Source organism: Triturus cristatus, chromosome 8 (assembly GCF_964204655.1).
Source record: "Triturus cristatus chromosome 8, aTriCri1.1, whole genome shotgun sequence".
Lineage (NCBI taxonomy): Eukaryota > Metazoa > Chordata > Amphibia > Caudata > Salamandridae > Triturus > Triturus cristatus.
Genome location: NC_140591.1, coordinates 762,091,501 through 762,114,840, shown reverse-complemented (window position 1 = coordinate 762,114,840; position 23,340 = coordinate 762,091,501). Strand labels below are relative to the sequence as shown.

General features: G+C 45.8%; 1 protein-coding gene across 1 annotated transcript in view; it reads left to right on the top strand.

The window, feature by feature from the left end:
- Positions 1-18,644, top strand: part of MOSPD2 (motile sperm domain containing 2) — a 544,536-nt gene extending 525,892 nt beyond the window's left edge. Inside the window, exon 15 of the mRNA XM_085622201.1 lies at positions 14,560-18,644. Within this exon, the coding sequence (XP_085478327.1) occupies positions 14,560-14,688 (129 nt within the window). The 3' untranslated portion in view covers positions 14,689-18,644. The remainder of the gene's footprint in view (positions 1-14,559) is intronic.
- The last annotated feature ends 4,696 nt before the right edge of the window (positions 18,645-23,340 follow it).

Below are 23,340 nucleotides of genomic sequence, written 5' to 3'. Positions count from 1 at the left end.
TATGTTAGCATAAGCGCCTTAGATGTAAAATGCCATCTTGCCTCTTTTGCTGCTTTTACACACGACACTGCAGGTAGCTGGTATTACATGAAGAACTGCTTGCTTGCTTTTTCTTCACATGAGAACGGTCTGTTGTTCACATCCCTAGATGTGCACCGCGACCTTAGTCTGACACTGTGTGCAGAAGCCGTCCAGGTCAAATAACAATGTATGCCTTTGAATTCATGTTGATCGGCCCACACTCTAGCCATAACACGCGCACAGCTGCAAATATCTGAAACTCGGGTGCCTTTAATATTGCATTTGCATGCATGATTCAGGCACTTTGGAGAAGACTTTTTCCAGACACAGAGCAGAGCTGATCCTGTGATGTGATTCACCTAAGCTGATATTTACGGTATGGGGTTCCCCATTCAAACCTAGAGACCTTCTATTAGTTTCATAAAACTAGCTTACTAACGAAGGGAGGGTGGCTATATTCCACTATCATTTGTAATATGATTTCTCCCTTCATTTTCTATGGTATTGTAACAATGCTGATGGTTTTGTTTTTAATCATTTGCCTGGTTGTATTAGCCAAAGTACTGCTCCTTAGGGCACGTAGTTAAAAATAAACGTTTTAAACTTTACTGTGTCTCTGATTACTCTTGTTGTGGACTGATATGAGAATAATAACGAAAAGGTGTTTCTGATTCCCACCATTCCTGAGAGTACTCTGTCGCTTGTCCTGGGTTGTCTAATCATTGGTAGCTTCGAGATGATACGGACAACGAATGAGACACTGATGCTAGTCGGATAGGGGTTCTGTGTACTGAGGTGAGTTTTTGGTACACCACAAGTCACTGAGGTCCTGGTTTCCTGCGCACAGTTCTGTGCACGAGCAGAATCCCTGCAACACTATTATACGCAAAGGCAATCACTTTATCTTAGTTCAAACACTCATCGATCTGCAGGGACGTTATGTAATAATCACAGGGGTATTCCGAGGCACCAAAGTCGGTATCATTAATGTGTATGGCCCAAATACAGATGACCCTGACTTCTTCATGAACCTCTGGGCACAAATACGAAGCCTGCCAACTCTAGAGCTGCTCTGGGGCGGAGACATAAATGTCGCACAGGATGCTGCGCAAGACAGATAACACAACTGACCATCATCAAAGCGTGCTCTCTATTATTTTAAATGGTATGACAGAGTTCCGTATGCATGATGTATGGCAAATACGGAATCCAACTACACTTGAAAGTACCCATTCGTCGACAGTACACAACAGCTGGTCACGGCTTGACTATTGGCTTCTCACGGACCAGGCCTGCACATGGACCACTGACGTAACTCATCTTCCTAAAATGCTTTCAGACCATAAACCCGTAATGCTAACCCTAAAGATCCCGACATACATACCCCCACCATTTGTATGGCGTTTTAATGCCAATACGCTCCTGGATCCCCTCTATAAGGAAGCAATTCACACAGCAATAGTAGACTACTTTGCGAACAATAAACACTCAGTCACCAGTGCGGGAATGTTGTGGGAGGCATTCAAAGCAACTATTAGAGGCATTTGTATAAGCACGAATGCTGGCATATTACGAGATATTAGGACACAATTGAAAAAATCTGAGGATTGCATAAAACTCCTAGAAGAGGAATATGATGCACTCACCCTCAGTAACTTGCGGGAAGAGATAAATAAGTACAATACACTGGCAGATGATGAAATAAAGTACACTTCCCGACGTCACACAGCACGCATGATAGGTGAAGGGGGCAGGGCAGGCCGAATACTAGCACAAAAAGTGCGCACAGAACACAAGCTACACACCGTAATGCAGATAGAGGATGATGATGGGATAATACATTATGACACCCAAGGTATACTGAATACATTTGTGGAGACATACAGTGCTTTTTATAGAACACAGCACACCGTACTAGAGACTGAAATGATGCGTTATATTGAGGATATAGCGCTGGTATGGTTGTTTGATACACACCGCCAATACCTGGCTCAACCCATAATGACGGAAGAAGTTCAGCAGGCCATAACATCATTGCCCAACGGCAAGTCACCAGGCCCTGATGGGTACACTGGAGAATTTTATAAAGCATATTCTGAATTACTGATTCCATATTTGCTTGAGATGTATGACGAAGCCTATAATAATAACATTCTTCCCCCCAACGCTGCGTGAAGCACTTATAGTGGCACTGCTGAAGCCTTATAAAAATCCCGATAAAGCGGAATCATACAGGCCTCTATAATTAATAAATACAGACGTTAAAATATTAGCAAAGATTATCGCCACTAGGTTGCAACCACTCCTGTCCACTATAGTTCTGCCCGACCAATCTGGATTTATTCCAGCCCGTTTGAATGCGCATAATCTACACACTATATTTGCCCTTTTACATAAGCTTAATCCAGAGTTGCAGTGTGTAGCGGTACTATTAGACGCGGCAAAAGCCTTTGATTCTATCAAATAGACTTATATGTTTACAATCTTGCAGAAAATAGGCTTACCACCCATGCTTACCAACTGGATAGCCCTCCTATACAATAAATCTACTCCCCACATTACGGTTAATAGACATATATCAGCGGTAATCTCGATACAACGTGGGAGCAGACAGGGATGCCTATTGTCCCCTCTATTGTTTCCAATCGCATTAGAACCACTAGCCTGTAAAATAAATCAGAAATATGCACATACGGCACTACGATTTAATCTGAGACCCATTAGTATATCGCTATATGCGGACGATATGGTGCTGTATTTAAGGGATCATGAAGTAAACCTTTTGCCTCTATTGAGGGAATATATCAAATTTGGACGCAATTCAGGCATGCAAATTAACTGGAGCAAATCGGCAGTGGTTCCATTAACAGTGATTACGAAGGCACCGCAAATGGAGTTCCCCCTCGTATGGCAGTAGGACCCCATTAAATATCTTGGGATCTGGATACATAGAGACCCTGATTTAGTTCTTAGATACAATTATGGCACCGCAATAGATCGAATAAAAACACAACCAGATGGATAACTCTTCCTTGCCAATAAAATATCACTAATAAAGATGGTACTATTACCTAAGCTACTATATCTCTTTATCAATATACCAATACCACCTTCCATTTCAATTTTCAAGAGAATACACACGAACCTCATCAAACTGATATGGGCCGGCAAACAAGCTCGCAACAGTCTCAATACTATGTCGCTTCCATATGCATCAGGCGGGTTCACGGTTCCTGATATCTGTCTATATTATCTTTGCACCCAAGCGCAATATGCATACTCTTTGTTTCACCCGGTGCAATTCCTGCCACACCTTGCTATAGAGGATGGCGATGCTGACCCAGTGCCACTCTCCAGAATACTCACACATACAAGTTCACACCTATTATCGCGAGAAATAAATACGGTAAGGACGACCTTATTAGCATGGCAACGCATCGGTCAGTTAGCGATCAAAACCCCGATATACGCCCCGAATATGCCACTGACTCACCACCCTGCTCTGTCAGTTACACAAGAAAGAAACAGCATGTTGATCTTAGAACAAGTAGGTATAACACAGATGGGCGACCTATATTTGAATGGTACTTTCATAACGCCTGATGACTTGTCCTATATCAGCATCCAATCACTCTTATTCAGATTCATCTATCATAGACTGAAGGCCGCTATCAGGGAACTATACCCGTCATATCCTGCAGAACCTCCTGCACTGCAGTCATTGCAGTCTTTTAATTGCCACTTTCAACCACATTAACATAATTTCACGACTGTATAAGATGATACAGACAGTTATTGGTACACAGACCCTCAAAGCACGTGACAACTGGAATAAACTATTGGACACCCCCCTGACGGACGATGACTGGGTATCGTGTTGCTCACTCATTACCCTGCTCACACCCAATGGAAACCTTCATATTATCCAATACAAATGTATTCATCAAGCCTATCACACACCAGCTAAATTACATAAATATGGTCTGTGTGTAACCGCGCAGTGTAAGAGATGTGGGTCTGATCAAGCAGATTTTGCACATCTTGCCTGGGCTTGTGACAAGATACGAAAATTCTGGGAGGCGGTGATTTGCCATCTGGGTACTCTCATATCATGTAAACTACAATGCACACCACAACTATGCTTATTGGGCCTCCATATACCTGTAAAGTCAGCTAAGAAGAAACTGGTTGCTGTGATGCTGCTCTTGGCTAAATGTAGGGTAGCAATGCACTGGGCCTGTAGGCAAACCCCTACGATTGCTCGCTGGATACTAGTTGCTATCTATTGTAGAGACAATTTTGTAATATATGCAGAAGAACTACCAGTTGCTTCCAAGCCATGGGATATTTGGGTACCACTTATTGCATATCTACGAGAACATCTTGATCTGCTTCAGAACTGTCTTTAATTTCAATACTCGTAATTTCATTATGTACACCACTATGCTACACAAATGCTACTCTGTATATTGTTGGGAGCTATGATGTATGGAACTCCCTATTTTCTGTATTATGCTTGACAGGATTGTTACAGCTGTGACGCCACTATGTACAACTATCATAACGTTTAATAAGCATAATTAAAAAAAAAAAGCTTGAGCAGGGTAAGTTAGAACAATAGGTTTCCTGTCGTAGGGAGGTGTGACCACCTCCCAGACATGACTTGGTGTATTGAGCTGGGGTGGAGGCACTTGCCAGTGCCACCAGACTACTTTGAAGGGTACATTTGGTGCCCTCCTTGCATATTCCAGTTTGAGGCAGTTCAGGGAGCCCTTGGCTCCCGCTCTGGTGCGAAACTGAACAAAGGACATGGGAGTATCCCCCCTCTGTCCTTCCCCTCCACTTGGAGGGACCCTTGAGTTGTTCCAACCCTTCTGTAAGGTTACGTTAGGACTTACCTGTGGGTTGATCCTTGAGTTCATCATGGGACAAGACTCGAGACTGAATCCACGTCACTCTTCGACTGTCTGGGCCTTGGACTTAGCTGGACTTTGCCGGGAACTGAGACTGCACCAAGGAAGACTCCTGTTGCTCCTGGTCTCGCTGTTCTGCAAGTCTTCTTCGTCATCTGTGTCTGTGCTTCTTCCAGGATCTTCAACAGACCTATGGGCATCAAGGACACCTGATGTAATCTCCCTTGGAGTGAAGGAGTCACTCCTCTGCATCTGCAGGCACCACAACGAAGTTGACCGGTCTGCTTTTCCTGAATTCCCAAGGTTCAGCAACACAGGTGGTGAATCTGCAACTCCCTCGATATCTGACCTGTCCTCTCTGCAATTTTGAGGCGGTGTCCCTCTTCAGAACCGCTGGGATGGAACCCCTGTGCACTGCGTTGACTTGCCGTTGCCAAGGCTTGATGGCTCTGCACTCCAGAGAACTCTGGGCTACAAGAAGCTCCAGCATCTCTTCCCTCTAAGCTCAGCGTCTACATCCTCTGTGCCGTTGGCCTTTGTTCTTGGTGAGCTGCTCATAGTCCTCTTGCAGCACGTTGTGTCTTCGGCCTGTTGGTCCTCCTGAGGGTCTTCTCCTGCTTCAGTGGGCTCCCCTGCTTGCTGGGGCCTGCTCAGACTCTCCTGCTGTTGGTGAGTCCTTTGGACTTGCTGGTCCCCACGCTGATCCTTCTTTGTGCTCCATGCCAGTTGTGGCTACCAAGGTTTGTTTGTGCTCCCGTCAGGCACTGACCACCTAGTCCCGACATCCATCGTGGGATAGCTCGTGCACAGCTCCCGGTCTTCCTCAGCGTCACCTGATCATCACAGCTGCAGTGACAAGGTCACCAATGACTCTCCAGAACCTATCAACAGCGGTGGGCATCGCTCTTCTGTGCCTCCTGGTCACCCCTGAGTGGCATATACTCTTTCCTCTCTGCTTGCAGGTTCTTCACTTCCAGAATCCACCCTTGGATTCCATTGTATTTCTTCACCTTCTTCTCCAGAGGCACTTTCTCCCGAGTCTTCCAATGTCTTCTATGGAGGTTTCTGACGTCTCTTCACCCTTATGCATCCGGCTTCCCTGGTGTAGGTAACCTGGTTCCCGGGCCATACATGGGTGGGGTGGCTCTCCAACTTTCTGTCCTTCACGGGAATTCTACTGGGTCCTCTGAGAAAGGGTCCTTCTTCTGCAAAACTGCAACCACGACTTCTCCATTGACTTCCATTCGTCATGCGGCTGTGCTCCCACTTTGCACACAGCCTCCCTGGGGTTCCTGGGTACTTACCTTGGGTAGTTCCTTGTGTCCTTGGCTCTTCTGAGTCTTTTGGCCCAGGTCCCGTCCTCTTATTCAGTTCGCATTCCACTTTCTTAATAAAATGTTTGGTCTCCCCCTGGAAACCACTGTACTTTGTGTTACTTACCTTATTGCATTTGAATAATATTTGTGTATTATGTTGATATATCTGGGTAGCAGATATCGCAATGTGTTAGTAAGTGTTGTGTAATAAATAGAAGTGTGTTTATGTAATGACTGTGTGGTTCTTTTTCATTAAACCTATTACATGATTAAACTGATAAAACAAGCTGCTGAACACTCCTTCAAGATAACCCTGAAGGCTGCTCTCCTCAGCTACCACTTTGAGAACTTCTTATTGTTATCAAAGAACACTAAAATCACCATATGGGTTGACTGGGTTAGTGCAAGGTACATCACTTAAATAAATGTGTACCATATACTAACCCAGCCTCCTACAGGCCCCCATGTATCTGGTCATGGATTGGGACTACTGCCAGTCGTGCCATTACGACCTATGCGGATGCTCCCAGCCTCCACAAGCCGCGCTTACCCTATTGTGATTCCTTAATCTGACAACGGAGCCGCGTCGACCAATGCAAATTCTGGTGCTGACAGGACCCCCCGTGCCCTAGGCCAGAGCCTGTGCCCTATTCCGAAGGGTGAGGCCTTGGGGAGGAATGGGAGGGTTCCCGGGACCCTTTACAATATCAGCCTTGTGATCAGGATATGAACTGCATGATGCCAGGGGACTGGATAGGTCTCCAGATACCGACATGCTTTCTCCCTCTGCTGTGGCTACTGAAGAGAGAGCTACATACACAGTGGTGGTGTGGAGGTTTCCTGAAGTCCTCGACCTTCAGTTGCCTTGTGTGGCAGTCAAGACCAATATCTTGACAGAGGTGCTGCAACCAGGTGTCTCCTTCTCTGAACCCCTACTCCCATTCAACAAAGCCCCCACTGACATCCTTCTAGGGACCTGGTAAAAACCCATCACATGGGCTCCTGTGAATAGAACTATTGCGAGCCACCACAGCCCTGCACCTGGGTACCCAAATTTCCTCACCCACCATCCTGTCCCGGAGAGCTTGGTTGTCCAAGCCTCCACTTCCCATGGCACATTGGCTGCTGCTCCCCTGGACAGGGAATGTAAGAGGCTGGACAGCTTGGGAAAGAAAATGTTTTCTTTCGCCAACTTTGCATTGCAGTCAGTTAACAATGGATGCTCATCGGACCATTACTCCCACAATCCGTGGGAAACTGTTGCGCAAGTACTGCCACAGGTTGCAGAGGAGACCCAGACTATTCCATCCCAAGCAGTCGCAGACTGGAGAGAAGCAGCGAAGTACACTATGAGCTGTGGATTGGACATGACGGACTCATTGGGCAGAGCTTTTTCATCGACAGTAGCCCTCAGACGCCATGCCTGGTTGAGAATGGCTGGCTTTTCTGGAGACGTCCAAACTTCCTTCATGGACATGCCCCTCGAAGGCACTAGTCTCTTCAGAGACGAGGCAGACTCTGCACTGGAGCGCTTTAAGGAATGGCGGGCTGTGGCCAAGACTTTGGGCCTGTTGGCTGCCCGTTGTCATCCCCAGTCTGCCTTTCTTGGCCATGGAAGGGGTTTTCAACCCTGCCAACCCTATCCCAGCCACAGAGCCGTGCAAGCTTCCCAGTCTCTATGTGGAGGAGTGTGCAGTTCCTACCGGCCTCGTGAGTCGAGTAGCCAGCGGTCTGGTCTAGCCGCCCCCCTAGCAGCTGCAGCCACCAAACCTTCCTATCCTTTCCCTTTTATATCATGGGGTCCAGCTGGTGGCTGGAACTGCCATCACCTCCACCACTGGCAGTCCATAACATCGCACAGGTGGGTTTTGCAGATCTTCGGAAGGGGCTACTCCTTCCCCTTCGAGGCTAGCGATGTTTCAGCTTCTATCATGGGTTCTGGTGAGACCGACTCTGAGGGTGCTGTGCCTCATGGCCTCCTGCATCCTGCTGGTGACACATGTCAGATGGCTTATACAGGGTCTGCAGTGGGACCTGAAGTCACAGTGGGCGCAACATCAGGGGAATCTCTCCAACATGGTCCAGATCTCGGAGGGAACTGCAAAGGACTTGCAGTGGTGGCTGACGAACTGTGATTGGGTCAGAGGCAGACCCCTCTCCCATCCCCAACTAGATCTCACAGTAGTGATCAATGCGTCACTCCCGGGATGGGGCTGCCACCGTGGAGAGGTGGATATCAGAGGACTCTGGTCTCTGGCAAAATTCGAACTCCACAACAACATAGTAGCACTCCGTGTAATCCGACTGACATTGATAGCTTTTCTTCCCTCCATCAAGGGAAAGCAAGTGCAGGTGTTCAGACAACACCACCGCCATGTGGTACTGCCACAAACAGGGCGGGGTGGGGTTGTGGACCCTTTGTCAAGAGGCCCTGCATCTCTAGACATGGCTGGAACATCAAGGCACATCCCTGATGGTTCAACTCCTGGCAGGTTCAATGAACGCCAAGGCAGACAACCTCAACCATCGATGCCTAGCAGATTATGAATGGTGTCTCCACCCGGAGGTGTTTGTGAGGTCTCTATCTGATAGAGTACTAGCCGCAGACTCCTTAAAGTAGAATTATCCCCAGGCGTGAGACTGGACCCTGAAAACTTTCTTTGCCCCAACATCTCTGCGCGCCGGGGGGGTGGTACCACGCGATTCCACCCTGACGTCGTCCGCGGGCGTTCTCCGACATCATCCCTCTCCGAGACCGCAAGGGCGTCGCTCGCCCGTTGGTAAGTGTTGCAGCTTGTCCCCGAGGCCTGGTCCCCGCCCTGTGGGGGCCGTGGGTTCTCCGCGGGGTCATGCGGCCTCGTGCATCGCCACCCTACCCACCGTTTCCTGGCATGGGGACGACCAGAGCCCAAATGGAGGCCTATGCTGCGGCCCTGCAGGCCTCCTTGGCTCCTCCTCCTCTTCCTGGGGCGTCCGCGGATCCCTTGCCATGTGCGGGGCCTTCTGCGGAGTCGTCGGCGGCTCCGGCCCCCGGCACCGACAGGTTCGGCTTCAGGTCTTGGAGATGTAGTGTCGATAGGGTGCGGCCCTACAGGGTTCCCCCCTTCGGCCCATGGCACCTCTGCCTCGCCGGGTCCCTGTGGTGTCACGGGAGGTTGCCGTGACTCGTGGCTCGTCCTCTGGTCAGGCGGTGGCCTTGTCCGAGGCCGAGCTGACGCCGCTCAGGCGCCGGCGGCTGTCGGTCCTGGCGGTGCTGGAGGGCCTGGCTAGGGGCTGGGGCCCATCCCCGGGTCCCCCTCGTCTCTCCACGCAGGCGGCTGCCTTGTTGGAGGTCGAGTCGGCGCCTTTTCGGTGCCGTTCTTTAGCCACCCCGGCTCCAACCCTGCCCCGTTCTCCTGCTGCGCAGGTGGTGGTGGAGGTGGTCTCGGCATCCCCGCGGGGAAATGGGCAGCCGGGTCGCCCATGCGCAAAATCATTTGCTTGAGGTTCTCCATCAGGTCTCTGGTGGACGGGAGCTGCTTCTTCCCTTCGAAGCTTTGCACCATAATTCTTCGAGGCCTGTGGGCATCCTGCCATGGGGGACCCGGTGCACCAGCCGCTCCTGCACCGCCACTGTCCTGCTCCGCATGATCCTGTCTTCCTTTCCTTCCACCCTTATACCAGGGGCCCTCTTCTGCAGACTGCCTTTCCTTCCTTGCCATCGGTGTTGTCTCCTCCGTCACAGGAGGCCCGGTGGTTAGATTCATGGGGGCGTAATATCTTCGCTTCCTCCAGTGCTGCTTTGCGGGGCTCAACACGCTTTGTGTATTGGCCAAAGCCACTTCCAGCTTGTGGGATTCCGCGGAGTCCCATCCGTCTTGTGCTTCTCAGGAGGGTGCCTGCGCTGATCTGCTGCACCATGTGTTGGATGGCCGGGAGCTGGCCACATTTAGTCGTCGCTCTGCTCTAGATGTCTCTGAGGCTCTTGGTCACACTATGGCTTCTTCTGTAGCTCTCCGTCGCCATGCTTGGCTGAGGGATAGTGTTTTCCTTGAGAATGTTAGGGAGCGTCTGGTTGACCTCCCTTTCAATGGCGCTCTTTTGTTTCACGCCCCTGCGGATTCTGCCATTCAACGGTTCCTTGCGGGGCTTCGTTCTCCTCCTCCTCCTCCCCCTCAGTAAGCCTGGGTGTCGGTCTTCTGCAGGGTTCTGGGAGGTGTTCTCCCATTGTTTTCTGGGGTCTAGTGTTCGGTAGCCCCGGTTGTTTGTTCTGTGTGGTTGGTGTGCCTTCAGGGTCCTTCGGTTGGCCCTTCGGTGCTGTTGGCTGCTGGTTCAGCCCCCCTTTTTTGACTTGTGGTTTTGGCTGTTGGTAAGCCTGTGTAGGCCCTGAGATTGGGCCTTTTGTGTCTTCTTTATTGGCTGCTTGGCAAGCCGTCTGTGGTTCTACCCGCAGGCCTTTCTGTTTGTCCTCTCCAGCGGAATTATTTCCTAAGAGGTGTTCCCATGTTTTCTTGGGACATAGCATACCCTATGTGGGGTACTTGTAGCTATTACATAGCTCTATCATGTGCTGGGGAGGTGTGGTCACCCTTTTCGGGTTCCTTGCTCTCCTTGGCGTCACGGTATATCGCAGGTGCGGTTTCTTTGCAGTTGTCTTGGCGCAGCTTGCTTTGCGCCCAGGTCTGTCCTTCTCCATGTTCGCTACGTCACTAGACCAGTCTGGCCTGCTGTCTGCGGCATCGTATTGTGGCGATTCCGCCCTTCTGTCCGGCGTTTCAGCCTGGTCCTCTGTCTGGTGTTCCAGAGGGACAGGCTTTCCTTGGCTTTCTGTGTTATGGTTGACGGCCTGGGCCCGTCCTCCGTGTCTCTCTCTTTCTCTTCTGCCTGGTCCCACTTCTTTCGTGGGTCAGTGTGTGTTTCTGGACCTGCCCCTCCTTTGGGGTGTGTCCTGGCCCTTCCTGGCCTCTGCCTTCGGCTTGCGCCTGGCTTGTTCTGGTGCACTGCTCCATGGTGTTGTCTGCTGCTGGCTGCGCCTGCCTGCGCATGCCTGCTTGTTCTGGTCCACCGTCGTGGCCTTTGATGTGTTCCCTTGTGCCCCTGCCTCTTGTTCTGCTGGGGCTTTGCGCACCTGCACCTTTCTTCCTATGCCTGCGTTCCTTGACTGCGGAGCCGTTCCTGCCTTGCCTGCTTCCTTGCGGCTGATGCCTGTTCCGCTGCCATCTGTCACTGTGTGTTATCCTGGGGCAGGCTCTGCCTCAGGTTCTGCCTCTTCTCCCTGGAGTTGGGGTTGTTCTTTCCTCCTGGGTGCTCCTCTGCGGCTGTCTGTCCCTACGAGGGTTTGTGGCCATTGTACCTTGAATGAGCTCGGGGCCTCCTAGTCTTCCCTTCGCCTTGTTCTTGCTTACTTCTGCTTGGTAAGAGCTGGGCCGCCCTTCTTGTCCCTGTGACACGTGCCCTGCTGGGGCCCTGTGTTTCCTCCTACTTGGGAGGTTCTCTCGCAGGCCCTCCTCCCCTCTGGATATGGCTAGGGTATCTATTCTACATTAAGGCATCTGCGGCTAGTAGTCTCTATCAGATGTACAAGTTACTTACCTTCGGTAACGATGTATCTGGTAGAGACGATTCTAGACGCATATTCCTTCATGGCCTGCCCTTCCTCCCCGCTCTGTGAGGACCTTCAATAGCTTTTCTGCACTTGCCTCCCTCTGGGTGGCTTGTCTTCTGTGGGTGCCCACTTCGCTTCCTCCCGGGCAGGATGCTTCATTCTACTTGATTGTTCCACCCCTTCCTTTAGGATACATGATCGGTTGGTTCATGAGTGCTTCTGCATCCCTTCACCCTGGTTTTTGCTCTGGTGTAGGGGCCTCCTTTTACTCTTCTCCCTTTTGCTTGTGTAGGGTTTCGGATTCCCTTGTAGTCCACAATGTTAGGGGTTGTTTTGCCTGTACCTCGGCCTTTTCGCTCCTTTTCTTGGATACGGCCCTCCTTGATGGTGTCGTCTAGGGGTGGATTGCTGTTATTCTTCTATTCCGGGCTTTTTACCCTTCACTGTTGTGGATTGTCCTTGCACTCTGTCTCTTCTGCTAAAGCGTTTTTTCACATGCTTTCTGCCACCTGGGAGGCTGTCGCCTTGGCTGGCGAGGGTGTTCCTCAGTGCGGTGCTCTGCTCTTTCGCTGCTATGGCTTTCAGCCATTGGGGTTTTTTGCACCTTAGTGCTTGGTGCTTTTCCAGCTGCTGCTGTTTCTCACATTTCATTTCTCTCTTTTCTATTTCACTACTTTTTTGCACACTGTTCCCGTACTCTCCACAGTTTTGTTTGTGATGGCTTCGTGTTGTGGCACGGAAAAGTTCTCTGAAGAAAACTGATGTCAGCGCGCCGGGGTGGGGCTTATGTGACCTCGCTGACATCACGCACACGGACGACGTCAGGGCGGAGTCGCGTGGTACTGCCTCCCGGCGTGCAGAGATTTTCCGGGTCCAGTCTCACACCTGGGGATAATTCTACGTTAAGGAATCTGCGGCTAGAATCGTCTCTACCAGATACATCGTTACCGAAAGTAAGTAACTTGTAGTTCGCGGAGAGCACGCACAGTCAGCTGTTTTGCTCACTGGAGTTTCCAATGCAGCTCTCGCTTGGAGATGCTTTTCATCTCGAGTGGAGCTCATGCCTACTGTACGCCTTTCCGCCCATGCCATTCCTGCCCAGAGTTCTCAAGATCAGGAACGACCAGGCCCAAGTCATCCTTGTGGCTCCGTACTGGGCACGGAGAGTCTGGTATCCCGAGCTTCTGAACATGAGCCTTGATCCCCCGATCAGGCTGCCACTTTGGGAGGATGTTCTGTCGAAGCAGCAAGAGGGAGGTCCTCAACCAGAACCTGTCCACTCTCCACCTTCTTGCGTGGGGATTGAGCGGCGGCAGTTGACGGCTTTCAACCTTCCTCCCGAAGTCTGTAATTTTATTCTTGCTGCCAGGTGTCCCTCCACCAAGACAATATACACCTGCATTTGGAAAACATTTATGGCATGGTGTTCATCCAAACAAATTGATCCCCTTTCTGCCCCTCTTCCTGAGGAGCTGTTATTCATTCTTTCCCTTGCCTAGCAGGGCTTTGCTCTGAGCACTCTCAAGGGCTATCTTTCTGCTCTTTCTGCATTGCTGTGGCTGCGGCTGCCAGACCAAACCTCCCTTTTCAAGTCCCCTATTTTCACTAGGTTTTTGAAGAGTCTTGTACATTTGTTTCCCCCTTCGCCTTACATTATGCAGTATATCCTTAAGTTGGTTCTCATGTTCTTGATGTACATTTCTTTTGATCCTCTACACAATTGTCCCAGGAAAAACTGGAGCTTCACACTAGGGCCTCTTTCCTGCTGAAAGTGGTAACACCATATCATTTGGGCCAATCTGGCACCTTGCCAACCTTCTACGCTCCTCCACATTCCTCTAAGGAAGAAGAATGACTCCACCGTCTGGACCCAAAAATAACATTGTCGTTCTATCTTGACCATGCATGAGAGTTCAGGGTGGATGACCAACTCTTTGTGGGGTATTTTGGTGCAAAGAAAGTTTGGGTGGTGCAGAAACATCTCTTGATGGGTCGTTCTCTGTTTTGAGATCGACTACGCAATGCCAAAGACACAACCTCGTGAAGGCTTATATGAAGGCTACTCCCTTTATGTTGAAGCCTGGATTTCATTTGCCCTTGTCCTAATTGTCCCCACTTTCATAGTCACCTCTTCTCACATAACTTAACTGCGGTCTACCTGCACAACAGAGGCCCTGTTTCTTAAGGTTAATATGTTCTTGTCACTGGGCTGTAACCACCTCCCTTGACAGGCCAGGATGCCCGAGGCCCATTGAGGAACCTCTCCTAGCCTGAGTGTTTTATTCACTGTAGCAATAGCTGCAATATGATCTAGCGAGTTTAAGGTATTGCCCTCACACCATTCTACCCTGGCCTCACGATGCTGCTGTTAGCCAGGCTGAGTCAGTCGCCTCTAAGGTAGCTGAAAAGTATTGCAGTTCTGTTGTGCCATCTCACTTATTAACAGTAAGAATAGTCGTTATTAGAAATAAGGTTATCCTCTACTGGTAAAGTGCTGAAAAAATCTCGCCTCCAGTAAGAACATTGCCCACTAGGCCGAAACATCATTACAGAACCGTTAGGGTGCAACGAATAATTGTATAGGAATAAAAATGATACCGTTTGCTCGATGTTTGTCATGTTTTAATACAGGTTCATTGTATAATTACCATTGATTTATGTTTTCGAAGTGCCTTAAATTATTGCATTTCATTGTATTAAAACCATTGTTTATTTCTCTCATCAGATGACTCAACTGTTAGAAATGAACAAAAGACTCGAAGAGCAAATACATTACTGTGTCTGGCTTCAGCAGTTACTCTTTGCATTGGTGGCTCTCTTAATTGCCATTATTTTTTTTGCATACGTGCTTTGACGACGGAAAGGTAAACAGCGAGCATTTTTTGGAGGACATGCAAAAAAGAGTACTGCTGAGCAGTGAACCATGGCACAGGTAGGGAGGGATGTGCCATTCAGCTGCCTAAAGACCATGGACGAAACTGATGTTACCTCTCAATAATATAGGAATTGTGTGATAAGGAAGAGCAAAGAAAAGTGAACAAGATTGTCTTGCCAGTTATTACTTGCACAGAAAGAAGAGGATATTGGACTACACTAGAGCTGTGTTCGGAAGTTGGATATGTTCGTAATGACAGCGTTCTAATAGAAATTCTCTGTACTGCAAAACCTACATCATATTTAATGTCTTGCTTTATCTAAGTTTGGAGCAAAGTGTTAGCAGATTTCTAATCATATATTTCCTTTTATCCTGAACTGGACATGTTTAATGCTTTGAGTCAGAACTCAATGTACGTTTGCTTTCAAGACTCCTGAAAAGCTACATACGAAAAAGTGCACTTACAATATTTTTATAACTTGGATTTAATGGTGAAGAATTATCAGTAGCATATTTTGAAAAATTTTCTATGCATTCATTTTATTTACTCAGTGCACTTGCCAATTCTAGACTATTCCTCTCACATTTAAAGACAACATCCATCAGAGTTTCAGCTTTCAAACATCAAGTGCACCATGGATATTGCACAACACCATTTTAATGGGGAGTTCCCAATTGTCGGATTTATTTTGACTTTTTAATGCTTGCTTTTACGACCGTTTCATTCCTTTTAGAACCCCAGTTCATAAAAGATAATTTCGAACTCCTGTTTCCAGAGTTCTGGCTAATAGCCATTTTGTTGTTTTCAGTAATTTACTAAACTCTTCTCTGTCAGCCTGTTGATAAGCTGAAGTTTGAACTTCTGACTCATTTGCATAATCAACCGTTAAAAGTATAGCAAATAATTTGTTTTTATATCAGTAGCAAGTAATTTAAGCAGAAGTTAAACCGTAGCTGCAATCGAAAGGTTGTACCTGGCACAATTGGAGTCGACTAGCATCCCAAGTGAAGGTGCCTATACATTGTTTCATTTTGTAACTCATCATTTTCTAGGTATGGTTCGGAAACCTAAAATTCAGGTTAGTTTAACCGATGCTACAGCGAGTTTCCCTGACTGCAACATAAGTTTGCAGTCATTTCATAGTTGTCTGGTTGCTAAGCAAGGCCTCTGCTGCTTAAAATGAATACTCAATTTTTTTCCCAGCCTGCTACAGCTAATGGTGTCCATTTACCTCAACAATTTCTCACCAAGAAAAATGACATAACATTGTGTTTTGGAACTAGTATATGCAGGAATCAACATGATTTATGCACTGGAACACAAGTACTTAAACTCTGGAGAATAATCTGTAATTCATCTGAAACATAATTATGAGGTGCAACATACTACATACTGTGCAGTAATACTGTATAACACATAATGTAGAAACCTATATTTCAAAGATTAAAAGCATTTTAGTTTAAATATTGCACGCATCATGGCTATAATTTTGAGAGCAAAATTAATCGCTTCAGAAAAATATCTTTCTGGAATTATATTGTATGTTACATTTAAGTACATATCAAGGTTCTTGTCATGCGATGGAGAACCTGCTCCTTAATTTGTTGGTTATGGACACTTCCCTAGGTGCAGCATCTGTAAAAATATATTACGGGTGCATAGAAAAAAGACAGTGCTCACGAACTAGAGTACCATTCTTTGACTCAGTACTAAATGTACAAAGGAAATTCATTACCTCTCATAATATTGCATTCCCCATCATTAGGATTTTGGTGTTTATTTGTGGGCCAGTTTATACCTTTCTCAGTTCATTTACCTTTCTTACCAACATAAATAAAAATAGTATATTTTATAATGGAATAAACAAACTGTTCATGCAAGTGTTATTCTGCGTGGATTTACAAACTTTGACAACTAGATTAAACTCAAGATTTATTTTCCCTAGTATATGTAAAAGTTCATCAGTTGCATGTTTATTGAAATGTGTAAGATTAAAAAGATTAAAGAGTAACTATTAGGCCCACAGGTGTATAGGGCAATGCTTACAATTTTTTAATGGCCATGCCTAGTTTTGGTGTTTTCGAGGCAGCCCATTCCTGAGAAATGTGAGGTCGCAAATGAAGAGAAGTTTACAGAAATATTTCAGTGAATAAAGAGATTGCTTTTATTAGTAGAATATCTGCACTGCAACGAAAGTGCCATTATGAGCTAACTTGCATTCAAAGATGGTGTATCTCATTGAAATATAGTACTTTGTTTTCAATCTTTCACCAATGTTGAGTTTCATGTAACCAAATGGTCCTTTAAAATAAATCAGGAATAGCATGCCCTCTGCAAAACCTTCATTGTTTCGGCAAGTCAAATTCATGTATGAGTTTTAGGGACAGAAAACAGTTGCTTATTTCCATGGCTGAAAACATTTTAAGTTGTGCTGTCTTTAACCTTTAATTCTCATTATCCTGAATGAAAAGAGTTGGTGGCTTTGCATATATGAATGCGTAGTAGTTTTTTTCTATCAGACATCCAAATTATAGTCATTAAGATCTTAGAGAAAATCCATAGACGGCAATGTTTTAAAAACCTGTCTTGAATATGGAAAGTGTGTTCTTTGTTAGATTCCTATCCATCATTGCACAGACAAAAAGACATGAAACAAAAATCTATTATTTCGAATCGCAGAGTGTAACAATATTTTTTTTCACAAAAAGTTCACCACGCCTGGACATGAGAATGCTTTAAGAAGGTTTTGCCCACCTCTAATTAAAAAAATCTGGTTTACTATAGAGGATCACATGCCTAACCCCCTGCATTAAGCTAGCAGAGTGATTTCCTAACATCTGTAATCCTCAGTGTCCTTGTGCTCTGGTTTTTATTAATTGCAAATTGATAGAATAAGTGCAACCTTTAGAATTTACACTAGGAAATGTGCATTGTGTCTCCTTTCAGGCAAATCTGTTGTGTGTACAACAAGGGAATGGTGGTTTTGACTGTTATTTCGATAAGAAAACAAGCCATTGTAATAATGTGTAGTGGCAGAAAGTGAACAAGGTATTAACTACAGGATTTATGTTTAGATATCTGTAGCCTATATTATTGGTAGAAGTATATATACAAAAGGAAGAGTACTTTTCTTTTTCATATTTTTGTACAATCAGAATCTGTTGTGCCATTAATCAGGAGGCATTGATTGTTTTTTGTAGAGAATGAACAAGCATGTGACTGATACATTTAGTGAGTTAGATTGCCATAATTAAGAGTTATGCAAAATATACATACTAATGTGGCTACTTAACAAAGTTGTTTACTGTATGTACATTTTGACTGTAGCTTAATCCTCTCCATTCCATATGCCATAATTTGTCAAGTTATATCATCATTGAAATCATTATACTAATATTTTGTTGCAATAAGTAAACTGTCTTTGCAGTGCATTTGTAACAGTTTTTACAACAATATACCTGGACTGATTGTTTGCTACAAATATTGAAACCGATGCTCCTCTCATGGAATATCTACTTCCATTAATGTTTGTAATATTTACATTCCACTGTTTTAGAACAACTCTTTAAAATTCTGAATGTTAGTTATTATAGAAAAAAACTATGTGTCGGAAAATTGTGTTCTCAATACAGTGCCTCTTTATTGCTATCTGACCATAAGATTACCAGTCCTTAACATGCTTAAAATATGCAAAGTGAGATTATTTTTGTGCTATAAATATTCTGTCTACCAGTTTTGTGGACGGTTTAATAATACTACGCTCTTCAGTTGAAACATATTTATCTTGGAATCATGCTAATATAACAATTCTGTTTTAATCCTTTCACGTATTTTCAGTATTTTATTGCCGTTTTGATATTTATTTTGTACAAATGATTTAAGGATTTTATTTTATTTTATTTCATTGTAGAGAAATAAATATCCTCCAAAATGGTTTGAGTTTCCATTACCTCTTTATATGAACAGCATGAAACATAGATTTGGTGTGTTAAATTGTAATTTTTTGTACCGAAAAAATGTTATATTTTGTGTCTGTAGAATAGATTTAGCCATACTTACATTTGCAATGCATGGAAAATAAATTATATATTTTTTAAATCAGAAACTTATTGGGGAAAGCTTCCTATTTGGTATTACTTATTCAACGTTCATTTAAAGCAAGTTATGTCTTCTTAGCATTGTTCTCAATTACCTTTTGATATTATAGCAATAACTGTTCCAGTAGGTGACAGTGCATCTAATTTGTTATGTGGTGAAATGAATTTTATTAGAATCATGTTTTCATGGTGCACCTATTCCACTGATAAGGACAGCCCACATCCTCTACTACAGAAGGAAATGAAAGAGGTCCCCTTGTTTAAGTCTGAAACTCTCCAAGACTAGAAGCTGGACGCCAGAGAGCCTTTCATCAGTAGTTAAAGCCACATATGCAGGATGTGTAATTAGTCAATTTGCTAGACACTTGTTAGTTTAATCACCCTGTGAGTGGATGGGGTGTTCCGGGGCAGTTATGTAATTCTGATTTTGGGTCTGGATTCTTTTGCTTCCAATGTGGGAATGAGTGACCTCCAAGTTTTAAAGTAATTGCATTGCTCCATGTAAGAAATTGGGTATTAGTTGAGAGGGGTGTGTGGAAGCCCAACTCTAATAATATACACAATCCTTGTCATGGTGAGCCACAAAATTCACTAAATGTAATTTTGCTCAGCTCTCTGGTAGCTTTGCACCAAAGCAGTCAGGCTTCACTTATAGGCAATGTGTAAAGTAATGATGCAGCACTCGAACAGTAAGTAAGTGCGAAAGCAACATAAGAAAAAAATACATTTAGAAAAGTAGAGTAATGTTTTATAAATAAAATGACATAACAACAAGAATTCAATCATTAGATCTGCAGATATAGGTTTTTTTAAGTTTTAGGTTAAAATAGCACAAAAAGCACAAACCGACACTTGCAGTTATCTGGTAACACTGGACAGTGCGTAAGTCACAGGTTCAGGCCGAACGCAATGGCACATGTGTCAGATACAGGGACCAGGTTCGTCCCCCTAAATGCCTTCTTAAGTCTGCGCAATAGTGTGCCGTTCACGCTGGCAGAGGCCAGGATGAGGAGGCTGTCAGCGTGAGGAGCAGGTCGGCCGTTGCGTACCGTCGCTGCTGTAGCATAAAGTGCAGGTCGTCGTTGAAGATTCATGTTGGCTGTCGCTGAGGGCTAGGGGCGAGAAGAGCAGGTTTCACTGGAGCTTCATGTTTGCGGGCAGGCCCTATTGATGCAAAGAGCTGGCCATTCGTGAGCCTCTGGTTAGTGGTCATCGCAGACGGTCGATTCTCGGCATGAAGAGGTTACTTCATGGTAGCACAGAGCCCAAAAGTCTGTATCTTCACGTTCTTCAGGAGGAGTACACACTAATGCTAGCCAAGGGCCCAGGATGTGGTGGGCACCACTTGGGGTTCAGGACTCACTACAGCAGAGGCCACCAGCAAGGCTGAGGCAGGTCCAGGTAGTGCTGGTCAGCTGGGAAGTTTCAGGGATGCCTTGATGCATCTCAATAGCTCAAACAGGTCAGCTATCTGAACCTTGGAATCACTTCTGGTGCACAAGGGTTCAAGGCATGCTGGTCCAGTCTTCTTTCTCGAGACAATATCAGACCACAGGAGGTAGCCCGTAAACCACAGTGAGACTGGGGCAATATATTATATCAAGGAACAATGTCTCAATGTGGTTTTCATTTTAAGGAACAAATATAGTAAGCAAAAATAAAGTTTGTTAAGGAGTAAATCAACGTAGGGAAAGGCACAGGGAGACAAAATTACGTTAAAGTTTTTTGTATTTTGAAGTACTTAAAGCATGTTGGACATATTACACATCATATGTACAAGCCACATGGATAGGAAGCACTGCATTACATTACAGGTAATGTAACCGATAGAATACTGTGCACAAGTGCTCGTGAAAGTTGTGACGGCGCAAGTGACACGTGAAGTGGTATATACAGCGGTGATACAGGGCGCAACAGGGAATAAAGTGATACAATAAGTTTTGTAAAATTAGGGCATCCAAACAATCAATGGTGAAAAATTATGAAGAGCAATAGATTGGATGTCCATAGCATAAGAGCGCCAAAATTAACGCTGTTGGAGTCAACAGCGTTTCGGCCTGTAGAAATCTAGGCTATCATCAGGACTGGTTACATACAATTTTACGGCAGTGCTAAGAATAAGAAAGAAACATATCTCAGGAGATTATGGACCATAGAAAAAGGACAGATAGACAAGAAGATGCTTATAGTCGCGGTCGCTAGAGGAGGTTAAAAACGGAAGGCAGTGAGTGAAAATAGAGCGACCAGTGTCAAGATACCCAGATAATGGTGGGTAGTGTGCGAGAGAAGGGTGGGAAGGAAAACGGGAGTGAGGAAAACGAAAATGGAAGGGGAGCCGTCTAACAATTTAACAACGTGCGTAAGGGTAAGCGGGCAAGGAAGTGGCATGAACGGGAAGAACAGGGAAATTAGTTTGTGGCTCGAATGGATACAGAAGCACTGAAGGGAGAACGGATCACACGGAAGGGTTGGGCGACGTCTAGTGAGGTGGAAATGGATAGGGGCTGGTTGGTACCTAAGACAAATACATAAGTGCCGAAGGGCGAACGGACTGCACGGGCTGGTTGGGCAGTGTAGCGCGTGGGGGTAAAAAGGGACAAGGGAGAGTGAAGGTGTAGAAGGGTGACAAGGGGGGCGCAGCGGGAGTGGGAGAAGGACGGAGGGTAGAGAGCAGGACTTACTTGTAGTCACACTGTGGTTGGGCGACAACCAGATGGACACGGCATCTACAAGTATGGCGAGTTACGTGTGCTCAGTCGGGAAACTGAGAAGGCAAACAGGAGGGAGGTGAGGGAGGAAGGGTAGAAATCAGAAGTCACAGTAGTGGAAACAGAACTTACTGTAAACGGAAGGCGGCTTGGAACCAAGTAAATGGGTACTCTAGGGGAAAAGGAAAAAAGAGAGGGGGGTTAGGACCGTCGTCCTGGTGCGGGGATGGGATAGCTAATAGACAGTGCTAAGTTCACAGGTAAGGGGTACTTACGATTAGTGGATGAGTGAATCGTACAGCGGAGCAATCGTGGCGTGTAGAGAGCCGGCGTTAGTTAGGCAAGATCTGTAGTGTAGTGGCGAACTGACGAGGACATAGAAAGCGAGGGGATCACGTGGGGGGTGGGGCTAGGCAACTAGAGCGCGCAGAGAGCGGTGCCGGAAGTACGGCAAGGTGAGGCAAGAAAAATAGGGAGAGAGAGAAAGAAAGACTAAGTCGATTTCACAATTTACAGAGACAAATGTACAATCGATAAGTGAGACAGAGTTGGACTGAATACCTACATGGCCAATACAATTGGCATGATGAATGGGAGATTATATAAAAGAACAGCGATATACATCCAGCTGGTAGAGTGTATGAATGGTCCGAATAAATGTACATTGAAACAATTTAATTAAGATGCAAGGGATAGTCAGGAATGCAGCAGAAGGGAACGAAAAAAGGGGGGGGCGGAAGAGGTGGGGGGAGAAGGGGGCGGGGGGGTTTAGGGGGGAAGAAAAGAGGGGAAAAAGGGGATAGGAAGGAAGAAGGGGGGGAGGACGGAGGGGGGGAAAGAAGGTGGGAAGGAAAACAGGTATATAATAAGAGAACTTTAAATAATAAAATAACAAGAATAAATGTGAACAACAGTTTACATAATCGCGATAGGAGAGAAATAGTATTTTACAAACGAATGTACATGAGGCTGGGTCAGAAGCAAGAATATATCAACAATTTAAAAGGACAAGGGGGCTGCGAAAAAGAAAGGGGGGGGAAAGAACTGAATAAGGGCACTTAGTAATTACATGTGGGTGCCACCCAAGATTAAAAAAGCATCAAAACAGGATACAGTTTAGGATGGACAGGGTAGGCAACAATAGTTGGCATAGATACTATGATAGTGTGGAATTCCATTCATCGAGAGAATTCAGACCTTGTTCAATGGTATTAAAGCGGGCTATCCAACAACATTCACATCTGTTCAAAAGTCTTTGGATATTACCCCCTCTTATAGGTATGGAAGGTTGATCAATAACCATCCAGGTTAAATCAGATTCATTGTGGTTCTTATCTTTGAAATGGGAGACCAAGGGTGTTGTCAGGACCCCACATCTGATGCGACTTCGATGTTGTAGGATGCGATCCTTGACCATTTGGGTGGTTTGTCCTATGTAAAGTTTATCACATGGGCACTTTATCGAGTAAATAACATTCCGAGACCTGCAATTGGTGAAAGAATGCAGATCAAATTTAAGTCCATTATGTTCAAAGGTTTTGGTGTTTGTAGTAGAGGAGCATGCCAAGCATCTCTGGCATTTGTAATGACCCTGCAGCGGTGTTAACTTCCAAGAGCTCCGGACTGATTCAACCACAGCGGTGGTTTGAGGCCACGTGATGGCGTGTACCAAGTGGTCAGCTATGTTCTTTGCTCTGCGATAAGAAAATAAAGGGGGTTCATTGAAGATGGCAAGAGGGGCCAGAATGTTCCAATGTGATTTGATAATCCTGGATAGTTTGTTACTGGAGGGAGAGAAAGTAGAGACAAAAGGAATCAGAGTATT